At 35.9% G+C, this 22,895-nt stretch overlaps 1 protein-coding gene across 2 annotated transcripts in view; it reads right to left on the bottom strand.

The window, feature by feature from the left end:
* Positions 1-1,252: 1,252 nt before the first annotated feature.
* The window catches only part of LOC142341810 (phosphorylase b kinase gamma catalytic chain, skeletal muscle/heart isoform-like), a 104,150-nt gene continuing 82,507 nt past the window's right edge, over positions 1,253-22,895 (bottom strand). Inside the window, exons 4-6 of one of the 2 annotated variants that reach the window (XM_075393051.1) lie at positions 14,816-15,080; positions 5,735-5,749; positions 1,253-2,135 (exon numbers count right to left, since the gene is read on the bottom strand). In XM_075393051.1, the coding sequence (XP_075249166.1) occupies positions 1,694-2,135; positions 5,735-5,749; positions 14,816-15,080 (722 nt within the window). In that variant the 3' untranslated portion in view covers positions 1,253-1,693. The remainder of the gene's footprint in view (positions 2,136-5,734; positions 5,750-14,815; positions 15,081-22,895) is intronic. The other variant, XM_075393053.1, reaches the window with a different exon arrangement.

Below are 22,895 nucleotides of genomic sequence, written 5' to 3'. Positions count from 1 at the left end.
ACAAAATCGGATTTCTCGTAGTACTTAATTAAGTATATTTCTTCAAAAGTGTTTCAAAGCGTAGTAGAGCAACTGCTCAACAAAACGCTAAAAAAGGCAATTACTAAATTAAAAAACATAACCGACTCGGAGAGTTACTCTCTAACAACCAGCGGTAGGGTTCACTAGTAGCCAGCTTAGGCTTAGCGAGGCCAACAGCGGGGGGTGGGGTGCTGACGGAGAGAGGGGGTCTAAACCACCATAAAACTGCCTTTTATAACATGATTTTGTCTCTTCTGAGCAACGTCGGTGAATTGTACACTTACAGACCAGTAAAGCTCTAAGATGAGAACGACAAGGTCAAATGTTCAAACAAAAAAATCAGACGAAAAGTTGGTAGTACGTGTAATCGTAATAATCCATAAGGCACACTAAATATGTGTTTTCTAAAAACAAAATTCCATGTTTTCGTTCAGAAATTTTTAGCAGTAAATTAGTAAGTTTTGCTCACAATCAAGATAGATTTTAAAAATCATTTTAGAGTGAACTTAGATAGCAGGATACTTAAAATTTTCCTGAGGCTCAATTTCTTGCACAAATTTACCAGCGATATTTTATCTGACCTAGAATTTAGAGTTTTTTATTCGCTATTTAAATTCAATCTGCTATTTCGTAGCCAGTTTGCAATAATTGTAGCATTTTCAGCTACATTAGAAAGCTTTAGAAGTCAAACAAGAGAAAGACATCACGTCACGCCTAGTAGCACTTTGTTAAAATGAACAAAGGGATAAAAAAAATTGAGCCCAATGAATTAGTGTATGTTGTCGAACTATATGTCCAACTATATTGTCGAACTATATGTTCAACTACATGTTGCCTTATTATCAGCTTAGTAATGAAAAGACACAAATTTCTACGACAAACCGAGAACGCTTGTTATTTAGATATATATTAAACAGGATTTGAACTTCATCTCACTTTGAAAAAAAACGACAACGGTAGAACGAATTGCTCTGCAACGATAGTCGAAGATTTAACTTTGGATGATGCTACCTATCGTGTACAACCTCCCAAAGTCGCACTTGACACCATAAAATTCTGCTACAACTACTCGGTAGATTTGCCGAATCTTACACCGGGCACCTACTAAGGACTCATCGACTTCATGCCCTCGAGTTTTACTAGTTGATACTGTTTCTTTTGACAAAAAAAAACAAATCACTCGAGCGAGCGATGCATAAAGAGACTTCATTGGATAACATTTAAAACCAACTTCTTTTTTTCAATAATTCAATTAAAGGTTTCTAAAGTGGCTGCTGTTAATTACAGAAACTAATATGGATATAAAATATAAAGCAAATCCAAGTCGAAATGCGCTTTCGCCTTAATCTTGCCAATCATATGAACCTGAAATCATCAGTCTCCTCGTTTATTTAGAATCTTTTTCTAGTTGCCATAAATCTTAAGTTGGCGGAGATACTATTTCAACTTTAGGAAAATATTTGAACAGATAAGCTACCAAAATATAAATCACTGAAAAAATAGGATTGAATTTTCTTGTCCCCGATATAAGCTCTTAAACTTGGCAAGATTTAAAACTGCATGACATATTAAAAGTGATTTAGAACCACCCTTGGCAACAAAATGAGCAATAACAAATTGAAGAGAGGTCAAAGTTAACCCAAATTAAAATGTATATAATTCTAGCTTAAAGCTAAGATGCAAATGTGAAATTGCGTTGAGTAACTGACTTAATGTGGTTTTCAAAAAGAGCGGCTCTGTTTTGCTGGTCGCCTTTTTTCACCCAGTGACCATAAATTCCAAAAGCACAACTATCAATCATCTTTCTGACAGTCCTCGAATTGTAAGGCGCCGTACACAATAGCTCAGGAGTCACTGGCTTTTGCTGCACTTGCAATTTTAACCTGACTATACTGTGGACAAAAAGAAAGACAGCGCGCAATTTGAGTCTGGCATTAAAAGGTTGTCCCTGCAGATCCTGTTGCACTTCACTCGGGTTAAAAGTGACAAAGAAATCGTGGTTAAGAGCCTGTCTGGCTGTGATACGCTTCTCTGGGTTAACTTCTAGAAGTCTCCGGATGAGGTCTTTGGCTGCTGGCGAAACATCGTCCCATTCTGGCTTGTCTAACGAATACCTAGAATCAAAAGGAACGGTTGAATTTTACAAATATACTCAACAAATGCAGGACAATATGAGAAACTTTATTTTCTTTTACACTAAATGAACATAACCGATCATAGTAGAATGAATTGTCCTCGAAAGACCGCCAACGGGTTCCCATTGGCTGTAGCTAGCCTTAACTTATAGAACAGCGCCCCCAATTAAACGATGAGCAACATTCTTAGCGGCTACTAAGCCTCTAGCAGCAACAGGGCAATTTAACGCCTTCGGGCAAACTTGAAAGCACTCAAGCGAAGCGAGAGAACATTACACTAAAATTGGTCAACACATGACTAAAATAATTACTTCCAATTTCATTCGAGGGCTACAAACAATCAATCAGTCAATTCCAAGAACTATTTGGCGAGCTTTTCATTTGACTTTTCTTAGTTATCGGTCACCACTTGAATTTAACTGCCTAAATTGCTAATGAGATAGCAATTTACATCACGCAAAAATGAAAATTTCAATCGTGATGAACGTCACAGGAAAAGTCAAAAGGTAAAGCAAAGATTTTGCATAAAGAACTCCATCACGAACTATTACTCCAAACCTAAAATCAAATTTCGAGAATAATCATTGCCCCCCCCCCCGCACTAGTCCTTTCGTCTACCTATGAAATTGATAAAATGCCAGAAATCCCAATTTAAAGTTGATGAACTCCATCAGAGTTTCATAGTTAAAAAAAGTAACAAGATCACAATTCATTGACCTTTTCCCCCATCTCTTTAATTTTTAACACAAAAGCAAACATATCCATAGTAGAACAAACATATCACATCTTGTGACAACTTCCTTTTTCCTGTGAAACTTGGATGCATTTCGTCAACTTTAGATTGAGATTTCTGGTGAGGGAAAGTTCGATTTTATCTGGTGAGGGAAAGTTCGATTTTATAAGAGCGAATTTTGATGTAGACGAGGGGGATCAATGGAACTAGTGTAGGGGATCAATGATGTAAAAACTGTTCTAAAAATTTGATTTTAAGTTGGAGTAATATGGCCTCAAAATTGAATATTTACTTCGGAAACCTAGGCGGTGCGAACTTACTTTGCCGTTCAGCATAATTTGTCTTTCAAACTTCGTTCAAGGGCAATCATTAAAGTGTTTCTTTAATATTGTATTCTTAGTTTGATTGATTTTTGAACAGTTCGATTCAGAATATTCCTATATCATTTGAAAAAAATTTTCAAAAGATCGAGCGATATAAAAAGAAACTTTTTCCATGTCAATTTTTTTATATAACAATGTCAGCTGTCAAATTAGCAAAAACAGTTGAAATGAAGCAACAAAAAAGCAGGCCAAAAAATCTGCAGCAGATCTGGCAAGGATATGTAACCTGATAAAATTACATAAAAATAACCTGCTAAACCCTTAAAAGGAACAATCACAATTTTCCAAAAATAACTGCGAGGGTCGTCAGGAGAATTGTTAGAAATCGAGAAAATTGAAGAGTGGAATTTGTTACCTTATAAACTTAACTGCAATAAGAACTTAACCTTAACCTTAACTGCAATAAGAACAAAATTAAGCTAATCTTCTTCCTTGTCGGAGACTTGACAGAGAAAATGAACATCAAAATTACATTGAACAAACTATTTCAAAATTACATTGATCATAAAACAAACGAAAGCAAAATCGAAAAAATTAAGACAAAAAAGAGAAAAACGTTCAAAGTGAAAAGGTTAAAAAAACAACACCGAAGCCTCCAAAAACACTGCAGAAAGTAGTAATCAGTAAAAATTTTGAAATTTTGCAAAAGGATTTCCAAAACATTTCCAGAGCTGCCGTCTGTTAAATGAAATCAATTGCAAAGCAAAGTCACAAAATCCTAAAAAACAATAAAATCGTTAAATTTTTAACGACTGAAAGAAAGCAAAATGAGTAAAAAACACAGGTGCTAAGAGAATGCTAAAATGTACAGAGCATAGACACAATATAGGAAACACGAAACAAAAGGAATACTTTTTCTTTCTTGACAGTTAAAATCAAATTAAAAGAAATGAAAACAAATACATTTCAAAATTTAGCATTCTTGACTCAGACTGACTGAAGCACGAGCCATCTTCCTATATAGATAAAAAAAATGAGAAACAAAATTCAAAGATTGCAAATGTTGAAATATTTTGCAAAAAAGGTCAAAAAAATTTTGAAACTTCATTTATGAAAAACTTTTAACTGTATTTCAAAAATTTGCAGCCAAAAACAATTGAATTACAACTAAAACAAAATAAAAATCCCTTATGTTACAAAAAAGTATTGTTTCTAGTAAATGAAACCAAAATACAAAAACCAGAAAAAAAACAAGCGAAATCGAATTAAAATGTGCACAATTTTATTGAAAAAGTTCCCTCGGGGTAGAACGAGGCATTCAGTATCTAAATTTTCAATGAAAAGATGCCATATGCACTGATTTTTTAAATCAGAAGCCGGCTGAAAGCTCCAAAACTAATGAAATTAATGGAAAAATGCCAAAAAATTAATTAAGAAATCAAGAAACAGGTGCTAATTTTGAACCCGAAATGCGTTATTAGGTTCTGTAAAGCACTGTCTGTGGTATAAATTTTCGAGGGCTAAATTTCAATATGACGTCGAATAAAAATTATTTCTACAAAAACATTTCAAGCCAAAATACTGGGCCAATTGGACGAAAAAACGGCTAAAAACTTATCTTTATGTGCCATTCTGTTAAAAACACTTTTCAAAGTCGAAAGTCATTCACTGAACGCAGCGCATGATCAAAAAACTTCTCTTGCTTAGAAAAAAATCAATTCACACAAAACAATTTTAATCACTTTCGCTTTTAGGTCAAAACGCCGCTGAACGAATAGTACTTCCGCTAAAAAAAACGTAAAAACATAACCGACTTAACGTCGGAAGAATTGCTCTTGAACGACTAGTGGGAGCTCTAATCAATTGCAGCCTGCTTCAGTCGGGGGGGGGGGCTAAATGGGACTAAGAAGTTCTATAGTGGGCTTCAAATAACCACATTAGAGGTAAACATATACCACTATTAAGATTTAAAGTAAAAAATGACACCAGTTTCGGCGCACTTTTCATTTGACTTTTAGTATTAAATTGCCGCCAATTGAGTTCAGCTGCTTGAAATTGTAATTGAGAGGGAATTTTAGATCACGCGAAATGCAAAAAGTCAAGGGCGTAAAAGCCACTCGAAAAGTCAAAATTGTCAAGCGAAAATTTTGCATAAAAAAGACACACACGTTTACAATAATTGCTATGAACTACGTTCAAGAGCAATTAAAAACCAATACTCCTCTTCGAGTCGTAAACAAGAAAGCGCCCAATACAATTCACATTCTTCGAATTATGAAAAAGGAGAGGGCCTAAATAATAGCCGTTTGAGGGGCTGGCGGCGGCTTTTAACATTGAATATAACAGAGAATGTAATATATTAGCAGACGTAAATCAAGCTACCCTCAATCCATTTACACATTGTAGAGAAATATGAGAATGTTTGGTCATCAACGCCTTTTGAATTTTCTATTGCAAATTATGATGATCAATTTTGAAGTGAAGATAGACAAAGTTGTGCTAGAGGATGATGTATTACTTACAATAGCCAATTTTCACTAAATAAAATTAGGTACTATTAGTCTAAAGCTGGGAATAATGGCATTGGGTAAAATGAAATGTAACCTACGTCAGTTACATGCCAATTTACCCAGTGCCATCATACCCAACCTGCCATTTTAACCAATGCCAATTTACCCAATGCAATTTTGATCTTTTCGTTCAATGATCCGATCACAAATTAGCCGTCGCTATTACAAGGACGTTTTAACATGCTTAAGCGGACAATATAATCCCATGTTTGGTTGCGATAGTTTTGTACCACGTCCCACTGCAACTTTTTATATGGCCGGCTAAATAGTTGTTCTGTTAATTTTAACAATGGGGCAAAACAAAGTAGGCATTGGGCAAAACCGCATTGGTTAAAATAACAGTTTGAGTATAATGTCAGGTTGGGTATAATGGCATTGGGCAAAATGGTATTGTGTAAATTTACCTGACACCGTCTACGGTATATGTTGGAACTGAGATCACAAATAACAGTATAAAGTTTTCAGATTTTTGGGACATTAATTTCACATTAAAAACATTTAATGTTTAAAGTGAATTATTTTTTCGTTCTGCATTTTGAGGGTGAATCAGCAAAAACAAACATTTAGAATGCTCAATTTATTTATTTGGCACCTCATTCACGCTCGTAAATTATCAGGTCCAAGTTCAAGAAGCCTGTCAATGCATTTTCATGTACCATTTAAGTCTAGTCCTTCTTATTTCACAGTTTTATTAAAAGTGGTACTCCCCTTTACGAATACCAGCACGGCAGGAGAAGTTTCTATTCTAAATCCCGATGACAAACCAAAAATAAACCATTTGACCTCTGCACAAATAAATAACATTACCGACGAACGTCGGGCGAATTGCTTTCAAACGACCGGCAAGGGTTGGCTTCGTCAGCAGCTAGCTACGGCTTAGTTAGGCCAGCTTTAGCTTAATTGAAGGGGCGTGAGGTGAGCGCAGCGGGGGGATTGAATCGGGGGTGGAGGGATTGATGGGGGCAGCGATCTTCGGCTGCGGGGGGGGGGGGGGGCACAGTTCGTACACACCATGAGTATACCTCTCCAAAACAGTTTCTGTGAATCGCGTACTTGGATGCCAGTGAGCTGAAAGGCCCAAATTAATGCCCGTTTTTGAAAACGAAAAGTTAAATGGGTCAGACAAAAATCGGTCAAGCAAAAAATCGCATCAAAAAAGACCACATGACTAATATAATTGCTCCAAACTTCGTTTGGGAGCAATTAAACATAAACCGAAAAAATATCCTATGAATTACTCTCCAACGACAGGCGAGGGGGCAATTTAATTCAGCGGTGTAGCTAAAATTTTTTGGCAGCAAAAACTCGGCGTGATAGTGCTTCGAACCCGCGACCTAAAGGATAGCAGTCAGACACCTTCACCGCTAAGCTACAACCGCGTTGTTACTCAACCGCTAACAATCACTTTTATATTAGCAACAAACTTAATTTCATAATAAAAGAAACAGAAATCACTCAAAATTAAGAAAGAAAGTTTGCAAAACTAAGTTGAGAAGTTAGAGGATGTTGTAGAAAAGCGCAAAAATGTTGAAGCAAAAATTTTGCGTAGAACAGACCATTACGTTTACAATAATTGCCTAACTTCGTTAAAAGAAATTCTTCGCTAAATATCCTAACAATTATGAGAAAAAAACAGCCGACTAACGTCCGGCGAATTGCTATCAAACGAAAGACGAGCGGTTGGCTTCGGGGGTGGAGCGGGGGGATTGAATCGGGGGTGGAGGGATTGATGGGGGCAGCGATCTTAGGCTGCGGGGGGCCACGGCTCCTACACACCATGAGTATACCTCTCCAAAACAGTTTCTGTGAATCGCGTACTTGGATGCCAGTGAGCTGAAAGGCTCAAATTAATGCCCGTTTTTGAAAACGAAAAGTTAAATGGGTCAGACAAAAAATTGGTCAAGCAAAAAATCGAATCAAAAAAGACCACATGACTAATATAATTGCTCCAAACTTCGTTTGGGAGCAATTAAACATAAACCGAAAAAATATCCAATGAATTGCTCTCCAATGACAGGCGAGGGGGCAATTTAATTCAGCGGTGTAGCTAAAATTTTTTGGCAGCAAAAACTCGGCGTGACAGTGCTTCGAACCCGCGACCTAAAGGGTAGCAGTCAGACACCTTGACTGCTAAGCTACAACCGCGTTGTTACTCAACCGCTAACAATCACTTTTATATTAGCAACAAACTTAATTTCATATAAAAGAAACTGAAATCACTCAAAATTAAGAAAGAAAGTTTGCAAAACTCAGTTGAGAAGTTAGAGGATGTTGTAGAAAAGCGCAAAAATGTTGAAGCAAAAATTTTGCGTAGAACAGACCATTACGTTTACAATAATTGCCTAACTTCGTTAAAAAAAAGTCTTCGCTAAATATCCTAACAATTATGAGAAAAAAAAACATAGCCGACTAACGTCCGGCGAATTGCTCTCAAACGAAAGACGAGCGGTTGGCTTCGGGGGTGGAGCGGGGGGATTGAATCGGGGGTGGAGGGATTGATGGGGGCAGCGATCTTAGGCTGCGGGGGGCCACGGTTCCTACACACCATGAGTATACCTCTCCAAAACAGTTTCTGTGAATAGCGTACTTGGATGCCAGTGAGCTGAAAGGCTCAAATTAATGCCCGTTTTGGAAAACGAAAAGTTAAATGGGTCAGACAAAAATCGGCCAAGCAAAAAATCGCATCAAAAAAGACCACATGACTAATATAATTGCTCCAAACTTCGTTTGGGAGCAATTAAACATAAACCGAAAAAATATCCTATGAATTGCTCTCCAACGACAGGCGAGGGGGCAATTAAATTCAGCGGTGTAGCTAAAATTTTTTGGCAGCAAAAACTCGGCGTGATAGTGCTTCGAACCCGCGACCTAAAGGATAGCAGTCAGACAACTTCACTGCTATGCTACAATCGCGTTGTCACTCAACCGCTAACAATCACTTTTATATTAGCAACAAACTTAATTTCATAATAAAAGAAACTGAAATCACTCAAAATTATGAAAGAAAGTTTGCAAAACTCAGTTGAGAAGTTAGAGGATGTTGTAGAAAAGCGCAAAAATGTTGAAGCAAAAAATTTGCGTAGAACAGACCATTACGTTTACAATAATTGCCTAACTTCGTTAAAAAAATTCTTCGCTAAATATCCTAACAATTAAGAGAAAAAAAACATAGCCGACTCACGTCCGGCGAATTGCTCTCAAACGAAAGACGAGCGGTTGGCTTCGGGGGTGGAGCGGGGGGATTGAATCGGGGGTGAAGGGATTGATGGGGGCAGCGATCTTCGGCTGCGGGGGGCCACGGTTCCTACACACCATGAGTATACCTCTCCAAAAAAGTTTCTGTGAATCGCGTACTTGGATGCCAGTGAGCTGAAAGGCTCAAATTAATGCCCGTTTTTGAAAACGAAAAGTTAAATGGGTCAGACAAAAAATCGGTCGAGCAAAAAATCGCATCAAAAAAGACCACATGATTAATATACTTGCTCCGAACTTCGTTTGGGAGCAATTAAACATAAACCGAAAAAATATCCTATGAATTATTCTCCAACGACAGGCGAGGGGGCAATTTAATTCAGCGGTGTAGCTAAAATTTTTTGGCAGCAAAAACTCGGCGTGATAGTGCTTCGAACCCGCGACCTAAGGGATAGCAGTCAGACACCTTCACCGCTAAGCTACAACCGCGTTGTTACTCAACCGCTAACAAGCACTTTTATATTAGCAACAAACTTAATTTCATAATAAAAGAAACTGAAATCACTCAAAATTATGAAAGAAAGTTTGCAAAACTCAGTTGAGAAGTTAGAGGATGTTGTAGAAAAGCGCAAAATGTTGAAGCAAAAATTTTGCGTAGAACAGACCATTACGTTTACAATAATTGCCTAACTTCGTTAAAAAAAAGTCTTCGCAAAATATCCTAACAATTATGAGAAAAAAAAACATAGCCGACTAACGTCCGGCGAATTGCTCTCAAACGAAAGACGAGCGGTTGGCTTCCGTAGTACCCAGCTGGGGTTTGGAGATGCTCTCATAAAGGTAGGTGAGGGGAGCAGAGTTTAAGGGGTCCAAGCCACCAGTGACTAATGCAATTGCTACACTTCGTTTGAGAGCAAATAAAAATCTCAAAAACTACATTTGATACAACCTTCCAAATGAAATGCAACGTATTTTCCATTCAAAATAGCCCCAACCGCTTCGTAGATCTGCAGTATCAAAAAGATAATATAATTCTTTTCACTAAATGTTCAGATGTTTCATTTTTTTTTAAAATCTGTCAAACTTATTGCTGCGTCTAATAGCTGTTCTCAAATAACCTTCAATTAGAATGACACACACTAACTTCACCTGATCTCGGAATTTAAGTAAAGAAAAGCCAATTTTAGAGTGATGAAGTCATTTTTGAGAGTGAGTTAAGTCACGTGTGACCAAAAACTTCATCACGCCAATCAACAAAAAACTCCCTCCAGTAAGAGTGAAAAATGACGTCAGGCACGCAATTCTGTTGAAATTGCATGAGCGAATGAATAAAAAGCAGATTTGAATTGGTTGTGACGTCATATTGTCGAAAGAAAAATTTTGACGAAATAAAAAGCAGTCGGATGAATTCCGGAACCGGCTCGAAGCGTCAGACGCTCACGAGAAAAAAACCTTACTTGTAGCAGAAAACGTTAAATTTCGTCGTAAAACATTAACTATGTACCTCATCAGATTTGATCAAAAATACTGGTGAAAAAATACACCTCTGTCATCGAGAAAGACTTGAACATTGACGTCATTGGAACAAGTTAAAAAGAAAACAATTACAACATCATTCAGTAACACTACAAAACCGCCGCTCATTTCTGAAACATGACACATAATTTTGATATAGCAAAATTTGATATTTTTAAAAATATTTGGTGACATTGCAAAATGGCCAAAATTCTTAGGATGGTCAAATACTGAAAGGCTCAAAAATTGACAGGGCTACAAATTTTCACAAAATAACTCATGCTACCAGTCTTAAAGACTAGATCTCCACCACCTCTGGGACCCAAAAGACACAGTGAAAGCATGAGGCATATATTCATAGAAACTCAATTTTTCAAAAAAAAACTAGAAATTATGACTCAAGAAAACACACCTTTTTCAGTTGTGGAGTCATGACAAGGAATACAACAAAAAGACAAACTTCTCTCTTGTTGCAGATATCCAAGACAAACCGGGTTTAAACTATTGCACAAATAAGTCAATCAAGAAAAGGCCAAAGAAACAGAACAAAAATCGAAGGCAAAAAAATTGTTAAATAAAGCAAGAAAGCACATTCGCAGCTGATTATCAGTCAAAACTTATAAACGAATTTTCAGTAAACTTTCAGCGCTGCTGAAACTGATATTAAACAAAATCAATTGAGAACCAAAAAACTGAAAAAAAAATAAAAAGGCGAAAATCAGTAATTTTTAAAAACGAATGATAAAAGCAGATTGAAGAGAACTACAAGTTTTAGGAGAATGCTAGAATGATAAAAGCTAAAACCTGGAGAATAAGGATAGATTTTTAAAAAAGACTAGTTCATGACCAGACATTTTTGAAAACCAGTAACTAAATTGAAAAAAGGAAGTATTAAACAAAAGCATTTCATTATTTATCATTCGGGGCTTATAAAACTTCAAGAGAGATTCATCTCTACAGGTCAAAAATGTTAAAACAGATTTCAAAGATTCCAAACATTGACATACTTTCAAAAAAAATGTGAAAAAAAGTTTGAAAATATTAAAAAAAAGCCGCCATTGAAGCGCTTGATGCACATCGAGATTGAAGCAGGACAAGAAAACAAGACAGAAATTTTCCTGACTTTTTTTGAGTGCCAAAAAGTTAGCGTGCAGTTTCAGTTAGATTCTAAAACTATAATTAATTCAGCTTCTAAACTGAAAGCTAACAGGCTTAATGCCAATGCAAGCTAGCAAACAATCTAATGAACTTTGATAACCCTATTCTCAATGATTTAATAACCGGGCTTTATAGGTTCATCTCGTCCTTTTTGATTTTGCTCTTTTGACTTTAACAGCATTCACCTTATTGCGTAATTCAATGCATGAAAGAAATTAAAATCTATTCAGTTGAAACAGTGAGTGAGGTAAGTCAGGATCCAAGCTTCAAAACCGTGACTTAAGTAAAAACGAAAAACGTGATCAATAGGCAAAGCGAAATAAAAAATGAGAGCCGTTGAGAGGCTGACGGCGGCCATTAAAATAATTGAATCATTAATAAAACAACATTAGGATCCCGACAGTGCACATCAAGACTTTTTCTAGTACTTAGTACCAATATACAAACAAAAGCTAAGAAAAATTGGACAAAACCTGCCAAAACCAGATTAGCATGTGTACAATTTGATTTACAATGGGCAAATGGGAAAATTGTGCCCATTTTACACTTGACTCGCATTGTTAGGCTCTCAAAATTATTGCGGCATCAACTTCAGAGAGTTACATACCGAAACAGCGTCGACAAAAATTTCCACAGAAAACCAAATTCCAATGGAAAAAATGGGCAAAAATAAAAAAGGCTAAAAATGGTTATCTATATGCCGCATTCTGTCAAAATCAAAGTCGAAGTCATTCAGTAAACGCAGCTCATGATCGAAAACTTCTCTCGCTCAGAAAAAATCAGTTGAAATGGAGATTTTATTAGCTTTCTCTATTAAGTCGAAGCACCGAGTGAACCAATAGTACTTCCGGTAAAATAAAAATTCCGGAAGCAACTCGAAGCGTTAAAGCTTCACAAAAAGACCATAATTGCGGCTGATAACATAACTTTTTTTAATTTAACCATCAACTTTTCCCCAGCTGAATTTGATTTTTAAAACGCTAAATTTAAACCACAGTCACCACAAGAAAGAAATGCAGCAAAATTTCATTAAAAAAATAATTGGTAACGTTAAAAATGTCCAATAGCATGGTCAAAATACTGACAGGCTGAAAAAACTGACATCGCTCTAAATTGTAATGAAATTACCAATGATGCGGGTCTTGAATATATAGATCTCCGCAATCAACTTTAATACTCAAAAACACATTGTGAACGCATAAGACAGCGAATTTCTTAGAAACTGAATTAAATTTCTAAAAAATACTAAGACTCAAAAAAACCACTACATTCAGTTATCAAATCACAGCAATTAGTATAAAAATCAGATATACCTCTTCCATGTTGGAGATATGATATACAAAATGAAATCAAATATTTCAAAAACAAATTAATCATAGAAAAACAAAATCAAAAGAAAAATTATCAAAGCATCAAAAACAATACCGAGGCCCCTCAAAAAATTGCAAACTTGTAATCGGTCAACGTTTTGCAAAACGATTCCCAGCAAAATCTCATTGCTGCATTCCGTTAAATGAAATCAAATGCAAACCAAAGAAATGACAAAAATCTAAGAAAAAGATAAAATCCTTAAATTCTTTTAACAACTGAAAAAGCCAACCGAATAAAATTATAGGAGCTAGAATTCAAAGATTGGAAACGCTGTAAAATTTTTGCAAACAGGACAAAAACATTTTAAAACGGCATCAATAAATTTTTTTCTGTATTTCAAAAACGCCTTCAAAATATTTTATTATTAACAAAACGAAATTAAAATCGCTGGTGTTGCAAAAAGACAATCTAGTAATTTAAACCAAAATAACAAAATAGAATCAATGGAGAAAAACTAGCAAAATTGGATTAGCATGTGCACAATTTTATAAAACAAAATTCAGTATATGAACTATCAATAGGAAGTTGCCATATGAACTGATTTTTGGAAAGACGGCTGAAGGATACAAAAATGGAAAATTAATGGAAAAAGTCAACTAAAAAATCAAGAAATATGTGCTTATTTTGAACTTGAAGCGCATTATTAGGCTCTGCATAACACTGTGGTATCAATGTCCGAATGCTACGTTTGAATATGAAATCAAATAAAAACTTTCCACAACAAAACCAAATTACAAGCCAAAAAACTGGGCTAATTAGACGAAAAACCGACAAAAACCGTGCCATATATATGTGCCATTCTCGCAAAAACACTTTTCAAAGTTGAAAAGCCATTTAACTGAACGCAGCGCATGATCAAAAAAAAATTTTCTCGCTCAGAAAAAATTAGTTACAAGGCAATTTTACTATTTTCATTTTAGGTAGAAAGCCGCCTGAACGAATTTTACTTCCGGTAAAAACAGCTTAGCGAAACCAATACTCCTTTTCGAGTCGTAAAGATCTGTTCATCATGACAGCTTTTCTCACTTTCCCTTTTAGGTCAAAATGCCGCATTAACAAAACTACTTCCCGTAAAAAACAAAAGAAAGACCGATAGAAAAACAATACTCCTCTTCGAGTCGAAAGAAACCTCAAGAAAATCAATACTCCTCGTCGAGTCGTAAAAAAACCAACAGAAGGCCAATAATAGGCTCACCCATCGCTATACAGCTATTAATAACAACTACTTACCTCCGCATGTACTCTGCAATACCGGAGGAGCCTAACACTAATTCACAGAATGGCTGCTACTCAATGCACAAAATCAAGATGGGCACAGCCTGAACCAACAAGTTTTACACTCTTACAGCGTTTGCGAATTCAATCTGATTGTTAACTTTATTGGGATATTGGATACTACCACTATACTCAATATCAATTGTATTTGTTCCGTTTACAGATAATGCTACCATGTCACCAAATATACATCAACCCTTACATATCAACGTAAAAGGAGAGCTCAATAATAAATCCAAAGAGGCTTAGAGACATTTATTCTTATTTTTACACGGGATTAAAATCTTAAGATTCCTTCTATCATTGCTCCAGCTTTTACGAGCTCTCTAACACAAAATATTCGGACCTAGTCTGTCTCCCAGTGTTTTTACGACCCCCACTTACAGATTGTGTTATATAGCACGTTACTATCTAAAAAACAGCACGCGCGCCTGGCGGACGACGTAAGGGGGAACAGAATAGCTCCGAAATTTTTCGAAAGATACTAATGGGTCACGATTGAAACCTTCCCGACTGACTTACCTGGCTTCCATGATCATCCTCAACATCATCATCTGTTTCCTGTGCCAGAAGGGAGGCTGACCAGATAATAGCGTGTACATGACCACACCACACGCCCACACATCTGTCGGTCTACCGTAACCCTCGATGCCTCCCATGCTCATTGAGCACTTTAGCACCTCTGGGGACAGATAGGCGGGAGTGCCCATCAGTTCCGTCAACTCCTCGTCATGTTCAATGAAGGTCGCAAAGCCGAAGTCACTCACTTTGATATTCAGGTTCTCGTCTAAACCACGAGCAACTTTTAAATACAATACAACTTTTAATATAAACTGAGCGGTTACGAGAAATTGTTCCCATCGCCGAAATACCCAATGCCATTGTACACAAATAATCCATTTGATTTTTACTTTCGATAGTCCGATCACAAATTAGTCTGTACTACAGCCAAGCTTTTTTAAAACCGAACTTTCCATGATCAACTTCATCTAATGTTTGGTTGAGATAGTTAAATTTCAAGTCCAATGGGCAACTGAAGGGCAAAACTCGCGATCATCCTAAATTATATATAATACAAATTATCTCGCTTGGGCATAATAATGCTAATTAGGCTACATGATATTTTTGACTATAGGGTTACACATTGGGTATAAATTGAAACACTGAGTAATTTAGCCTTGAGAATTTTGTCCTGACACCCAACTGACCACTCAAAAAACGAGCCAAAATCTCATTAAAACAATAATGCCAGCCCAATCTATGGGTTGCTATGAGAGTCTCCACAAAAAATCCTTAAGAGAACTTAAGCCAGTAATTTAATTTGTTCCAGGTTATAGTTATTTCTGCTCAAAATAAATTTTTTTTGCTATTTGATTTCATTTATGCTGAAATCAACTGCGGCTGGAAAAACGCTTTCAAAACTGACAATAAAAAGACCAGTGACGAGGGACTCCTGTCATCTGCCATCAACATAGCCGCTGGATTGCCGGAAAATAGCCGCCGCCATTGAACCCCATGAGGACAAATCGGGATTGAAACAGAATAGACAGTGCCAAAAAGTGTTCTAATTTGATGTGCAGTTTCAGTTAGATTAATACTAATACCAGCTAGCAATCGCTGTAACGAACTTTAATAACCTAATACATTTTGATATAATGATCGGGCTTTATCGGTTTATCCCGTTTCCTATGATTTTGCTCTTTTGACCTCCGCCGCATTCACTAAACTGAGTAACTCAATCAGTGAAAGAATTGAATCCCATTCAGTTGAAAACAATTTTTTTACACTATTACCTTTTCGTCAAAAAGGGATTAACAGGTCAGAGGTCAGACGACAAATTGGTTAACCGATTAATCTCATTGAAAAAGGCCTCAGGACTCCGTTTGAGAACAACTAAAAATCACAAAGCCTTTTGGAGTCGTAAACTAGAAACAAAGAATTAGAAACAAAGTTACGCATCAAATATACACAATGAAAAATCTGGCAAAATGTGAAAACTTTTATGAAGAGTGACATCAAAGTGACAAAAACACAACCATATGTTCAAGCTAAATTGATAACAAAATTATAATGGACGCTGAGAAAACATAAACCGACTAATGTCGAAAGAATTGCTCTCGAACGACAGTCGAGGCAAGTTAATTCAAGGGCTGTAGCCCAGATAAATTTTTCTTTTTGGGTGCAAAATTTTTTGACCAGACCTCCCTCCCCCTCAACAGAGGCACAACCCACTAGACTATCACGCCCTTCGTTTCACTTTACTGCAATCGATTTTATTTTAGCAACAAGCTTTAATTCAGAGTGAGAAGAATTAGAGATCATTCAAAAATGAAGAACGAAAGCGTGAAAAAGTCACTTGAGAAGTCACAGAATTTTCTAGAAGAAAGCGCAAAAACGGTCAAGCCAAAAAATTTGCATAAAAAGATGACCAACGCCTTTACAATAATTGCTACGAACTTCGTTCCTTTCAATATCAACGAGAGAAGACAAAAGTTACTGAAGGCCAGATTTCAAACCTCTCAACATTTACAAAAAATGGTATCCAAGTTAAAAAAAAACATTAGATCCCAACAAAAAAAAACACGAATAAAAATATAGCTTACCGCATAAAACGCCGAGGAGACCTGATATTTGTGAGACTAAGTGGTAAAAAAGAACAGCTAACAAGGGTAAAACATAAAACATACCCGGCGGATTGCCGGAAAAAAGCCGCCGTTGATTCCCATAACTCTATTGGGATTGAAAGAAAAAAACAACAAATATTGATTTTTGTATAAAAACATTTTTAAGTGCGATTTATTTTGATGTCATTTCGTAATTGAACATACTCCTGTCTCTCAATGAGAGGCTACATGGTCTAGTATCAATACCAATAAGCATTATAGATAGAAACTAAAACTTATGAGAACAAAGTTCAAGTACCGGGCATCTAAAAATGGGCTTTATGGGTTTATCCCGTTTCTATTTCTGACTTTGATTTTTTTAATACTGACTCTCTTCATTGTGAATTGCTTTGCTGAGCAGCTGCTGCTTAAAAGTACTTTGAGCAGAACGAAAGAAGAGTGAAACTAGCCTAGAAAAGTCAAAAAGATTTCACGCAAAATGTCGAAAAAGCGGCAAAACGGGTAAAGCAAAAAAAAGTTCGACGAAGTAAAACATAGCAGGACAAGTCCTGACGTACAATTCAAAGAACTTTCATTGACTAAACAGAAAACCAGACCTAGGACGGACTATGAATGGATTGGGAAAACCAATTAGAAAATAAATCCGATCCAAAAAATCGAAAACAGTAAAAATCAAAGTGAAATTGCCGCATGTGAACAAAAAAACCACTAGCGAGAAAGCCAGTTTTTGTTCAAACACCGTTTTCTCACTCTACTTTAAATTCAGAGCGAGAAACATTCACGCCGCAAAACCACTCGCTTTTTCGCTCCACTTCCTGTTTCGGCATGACCAAAATCACTACTCCAATTTGACTTCAGAAATCATGAAAATGTGAGAACAGATCTTAAAAAAAAGACAGCGCCCCAAAACAATTCAAATTCTTTGAATTATAAAAAACAGATGCGCTATAATAGCCGGCTGAGAAGATTAGGGCAGCTATTAAAAAGTAACGTTCTTGAAAACAAGTAGACAATAAGACCTGTAATTGGCGAGGATAAATGCCAAGACAAAAAAAAACAAAATCCTGCCAAAACCTAAAAATTCATTATTTTTTTTGAAAACAAGTAGTGATAAAGTCGCAAATACTAAGTCTCAGCACTCAAAAAAAAATTACTAGTATTTTTTAAAGCAACTAAGGTTTCACTCATAAAAACCATTAGCTATTAACTGAACAGAATAAATATTATAAAAACACATTAATAAGTGAAATGATATCAAAAAGGGACAAAACTCAAAATTTCAATATCATTCACTTAAACAAGTAAAAATGAAAGTCATAAAAACTACTAGCAACGAACTGAAACCATTGAATGCTTTCTTTTTGATTCCATATATAACCCAGAACACTTCATTAAGGATACGTGACAGATTGTCAGAAAATAGCCGCCATTGATTGCCACATCGCCGAATGGGATTGCAAAAAATGTACCTTCGCATAAAAATATTTTTAAAGTTGGCGATGTTATGATGTTATTCTGTAGTTAGTCATACTCCAGCTTGCTAATGAGGAGATGCAGGGCCTACTATCAATACCAATGAGCATTAGAGATTGTAACTAAGTCTGACAAGAACAAAGTTCAGGCATCTAAAATTGAGCTTTATTGGTTTATCCCCTTTCTATTGTTGATTTTGCTTCCAAGACTCCGTTCGTTTTAGATTGTTTTGCTGAGCATCTGCCGTTGAAAATTGCTTTGAGTAGAATGAGCAAAGAATAAAACTAGCCTGGAGAAGTCAAAACGATTTGAAGCAAGATGTCGATTAAGATGTAACTTACGGTAAAGCAAAACCAATTTTAATTCGACGAAGTTAAAAACATAACAGGACATGTCACGAAATACAGTCCAACGAATCGAATAAAAAATTTAGAACTACTGTATTTGACTAGCAGATCAATTGAACAATGCCAGCGAACGACAAACAGTCTCAAAGGTTGAGAAACTAAAATAATTATACAAACTAAACAAAAAGATAATTGCTTCAACTCTTGAATCTTTTACCCTGAAAGCCAAATTGATTCATGTAAATGCACCCATTAACCAACGCACGAGCCTTAAAATGGGTTTATTAGCCACTAGCGACCGACAAAACTTTCTAAATTTTGCAATTTTAATATAATCAGAAACCATTTTTTGTCCCCAGGAATTTTCCAGTAACCTAATTTCCACCCGAAAAAAATTTCACTAGCCAATAATGATTGATAAAAACGGAACACGATTATAATTTTCAGAAACTTAGAAAAAAACTTGAATTCATGAAATTAAAATGTTGAAAACTAATCCACTGCATCTAGATACTATGCAGTAACCTGTTATCAAGCTTCAGAGGAAGTTCCCTGGACCCTCAGCCTAGAAAAACTCAAAAAATGACAAAACAGAAATGTAGAATTGCAAAAATTAGTATCCGTTTGCTTGCTTATGTTTGGTTTGCAGTACAAAAACATATAGCTCATAAAATGGTCATAAAAAGTAATTATGTCTTGCCAAAGACCTTTCTCAACTTTGACAAACGATCTTTTAACCTTGAAGCAGCTGCACCACTCTAATCGAAACTAGATTGGACGAGCTTCGCAAGCGTTGATCGTATTGAATCTGGATGAGTTGCATAGCACTTAAACCATATTCGTCCGTCAATGTTTGTTTCATCATTGTAACACCTTTGAACTACAGCATGCATCAAATCGGCAGTAATTCACACCTTAAAAGTCTGTTTCGATACAAGCTTTCTGAGCAAACCACTTAGTACTATTAATTTAAAAACTCTAAAATTTCGTTGGTTCAGTACAGGGGGAGACCAGATCTCAGATCTGTAAAGGAGATTTGACAACAGGAATGATTTGTACATTGTTAAATTGGTTTGAAGAGGTAAATCAAGACGTAGATTTCCTTTGAGTAATGTCAGCAAAGAGAAGCATAAGCTAAGTCTTCTCAATATATGGACGTTCCAATATTTCCAAGGTTTTCAGAAACATAAGTACCTAAATCTTTGACTGTTTCCATGGAATGAACTACTTTACCTCCTATATTTGACGAGCAGTAGTCCTTGGCCTTTCCAACCGATAAAACTGAATTTTGGAAAAATTAAACAGCATTGAAATTCTCGTGGCCCAATTCAAATAGAACTGCATATCGTTATGTATAAAGTCTGCAAATCATATTCAATGCTTTTCCATCGTCAGCAAAGATAAAAACTTGACACACCAGCAGATGGTAGGTCATTAATAAATACTAGAAAAAGAGCGTTACAAAATTGAACCCTGTGGAACTCGCTTGAAACGGATGCCCATGAAGACAAGATAAACAATTTTCAGCCTTGAAACCGTTCTGTTCTTTAAATGAGAAGCTAGCAATCGTAATAAATTTCCACCAATTTCAAAGCTACCCAATTTGTTTAAAAGTATTGAGTGTTGAAAACAATCAAAAGACTTGCTAAAATCTAGATATAGGCAAAAAATATCATCATCTTTGTCACGAGCTTTGTAAATTTCAGCAAGATACAATAAAAGTTGAGTTATTGTTGAGCGTCCTTTCATAAATCCCAATTGACGAGGAGAGATTCTCTTTCTGACAAAAGGATATAGAGCATTAAAAAATTTCGTTCAAACACGTCACAATTTACTTAAAATACTAATTGGACTGTGAGATCTAATAAAGAAATTCGAGCCCGCTTCAAAAGATGGTTACAGCACAGCTCAATTAATGTCCGTTGTGCAAAAACGTCGAAAACCAACGGCATGCTCACATACTGTCCTAAAAAAAGCATTAAAAGCATTCGCAATGGACGGGTACCCATTATGCAGTGTACTTTCCGATCTCATGTCAGAAGGTAAGAGCTCACTTTTGAGTCTATTATTAAAACAACTTTAGGCGCCAGTATTATTTGAGGCAAACTGACCAAGATAAAAAGCAGTGTCAAGTTCAATTGAAACGTCTACATCTGCTAAGTTCTTCCACCAACACCGAAGGAAACTTCCATTGATTTTTAACAAGGTTGTTGCGTTTATTCAAAGCTTGAACATCGTGGGACGAATAAAACCATGATTCTTCCCTTTGAATTATTCCTTTCCCCTATGAATTATTCCTTTTCGATCGTTTCAAAAGTGTATAAGTGCTAAGAAGATCATTCAGATATTTCCAAAAAAGGGTACAAAGTCCAACAATTTTGTAGCTAATGCTAGTGAAAACGAAACTAGAGAACAAAATATGACTGATAGAGTAATATCAGTCAGGAGACAGATTTAAAGCTAGAGTATTTTTGAGAATTGAGCTCTGCCAGGTCAATGCAAGCTTTAACGGCAAAATGATCACTCAAATCAGTTTTTATAATGTATTTTATTGGTAGATAAAGGTCGTTAAAATTAGCAAAAACTAAGTCCAGCATATGACCATCCTCGTGTGTGCTGTGCTGAACTATCTGCAGAATATTTTGTACTAAAAGGTCGAAGAGATTTTCGATATCATTAGGAGATGCTGATGTGAAAGAGACCCACAGTCAACAGTACTAATTGTTCTACAATTGAATTGTTGCACTAACCTTCCAACTGATTCAGAAATTTGTTTCAATTGTGAACAAAAATTGCTTGTTTTAGGTGGTACAAAATATACTACCAGAATGGGACAAGTAGTGGTCTTTACTTCAACAGCACAAATAAAATTATCAAAGGATCAATTTTTGACTTTACTTCTTACATGATCGCCTTGAAGAATGGCAACAACACCATGAGCAGCGTGCGCTCTGTTAGCCATGGCTGCTACAGTGTAGTTAGTAGTATCAAAGGTCAATTTCGAGTCAAAATCAAGAATCAAGCCAAGTTTCTGAGGCAAACAATCTGCGGACAATGTTTAGATAACAAATTAATCAGCTGTATTCGTTTCTTAGCAGAGACCATGCCCTGAACGTTGATCGTAATGAATGAGAAATGCAGTCAATCAAGAGCTACCTCTTGATTGTTGAAAAACAGCTTCAACTTCAGTATCTTGAATTTATTTTTGATTTAACAACTTTGTATCATTTCGAACCTGTTCTTCAAAACCTTTTTCTCTTTTCTTTATCAAACGCAGATAACTCCGGTAGAACGTCAATGTAATTTGCTTTCAATGAATTTGCTTAAGCATAACCTAGCATCCCAAATAGACAGACACGTCACCAAAATTGGACGTTGCTCCGTAGAATCATAGTTTCCCAGTCGAAAGCAATCTTTAATAGCTAATCGAACGCCCATTTCTACAACTAGATTTTGTATTGTTTGTCCTGTTTGACATTCACTGGAAAACTTTTCGTTGTTTTCCGGTACACCAATAACTTTCAGTTGAAAAAATTTGTTACCACTTTTTCACCGGCTTAACAATTTGTCTCTCAATTGTCTGTAAGTTTACATTGGTTTGATATTAAACTCAATTTTTTTTGTTTTAACTGTTCGGTAACCATATTTGTTCAAAAATTCCATTCACAGTGTTTATTGTACTATCAAAAAGATTCAGTGTTTTTGAATAAGACCTAGTTTCTTTTAAATGCAGTGGAGTCTTTCACGAAGCAATGTAGACAGTCCTTTGTGAGCTTCCCAAATGTAAGACTCTTAGAGCCTTGTAGTCAACATCATTGTTCATCGCGACAAGCAGTTCTTCCGCACTCGGATAGTATCCAGATGTTGAGTTTGATTCCAGAGGTCAATCGGTTGCTAGCATCATCAGTAGTCATCATTCAAAATATGGAATTAGTTAATAAGTTTAAAACAACAATTATTTAATAAGTTTATCATAACAATTAGATAAACTCATTGCCTCTGTAGAATTAAAACGACCACAAATTTAAGTTGACGACACATTATGTAAAAACTAACCAACTGAACTAACTAAACTAAGATGAAACCCTAATGTAGTCGCAACTTTCTAAGCTATAAATTATTGCACATTCAAATCATACCTTCACCATGAAATTCAGT

Source organism: Convolutriloba macropyga, chromosome 6, assembly GCF_964194025.1.
Source record: "Convolutriloba macropyga chromosome 6, txConMacr16.3, whole genome shotgun sequence".
Classification (NCBI taxonomy): Eukaryota; Metazoa; Xenacoelomorpha; order Acoela; family Convolutidae; genus Convolutriloba; species Convolutriloba macropyga.
The sequence above is the reverse complement of the archived record's forward strand: the minus strand, read 5'-3'. Positions and strand labels throughout refer to the sequence as shown.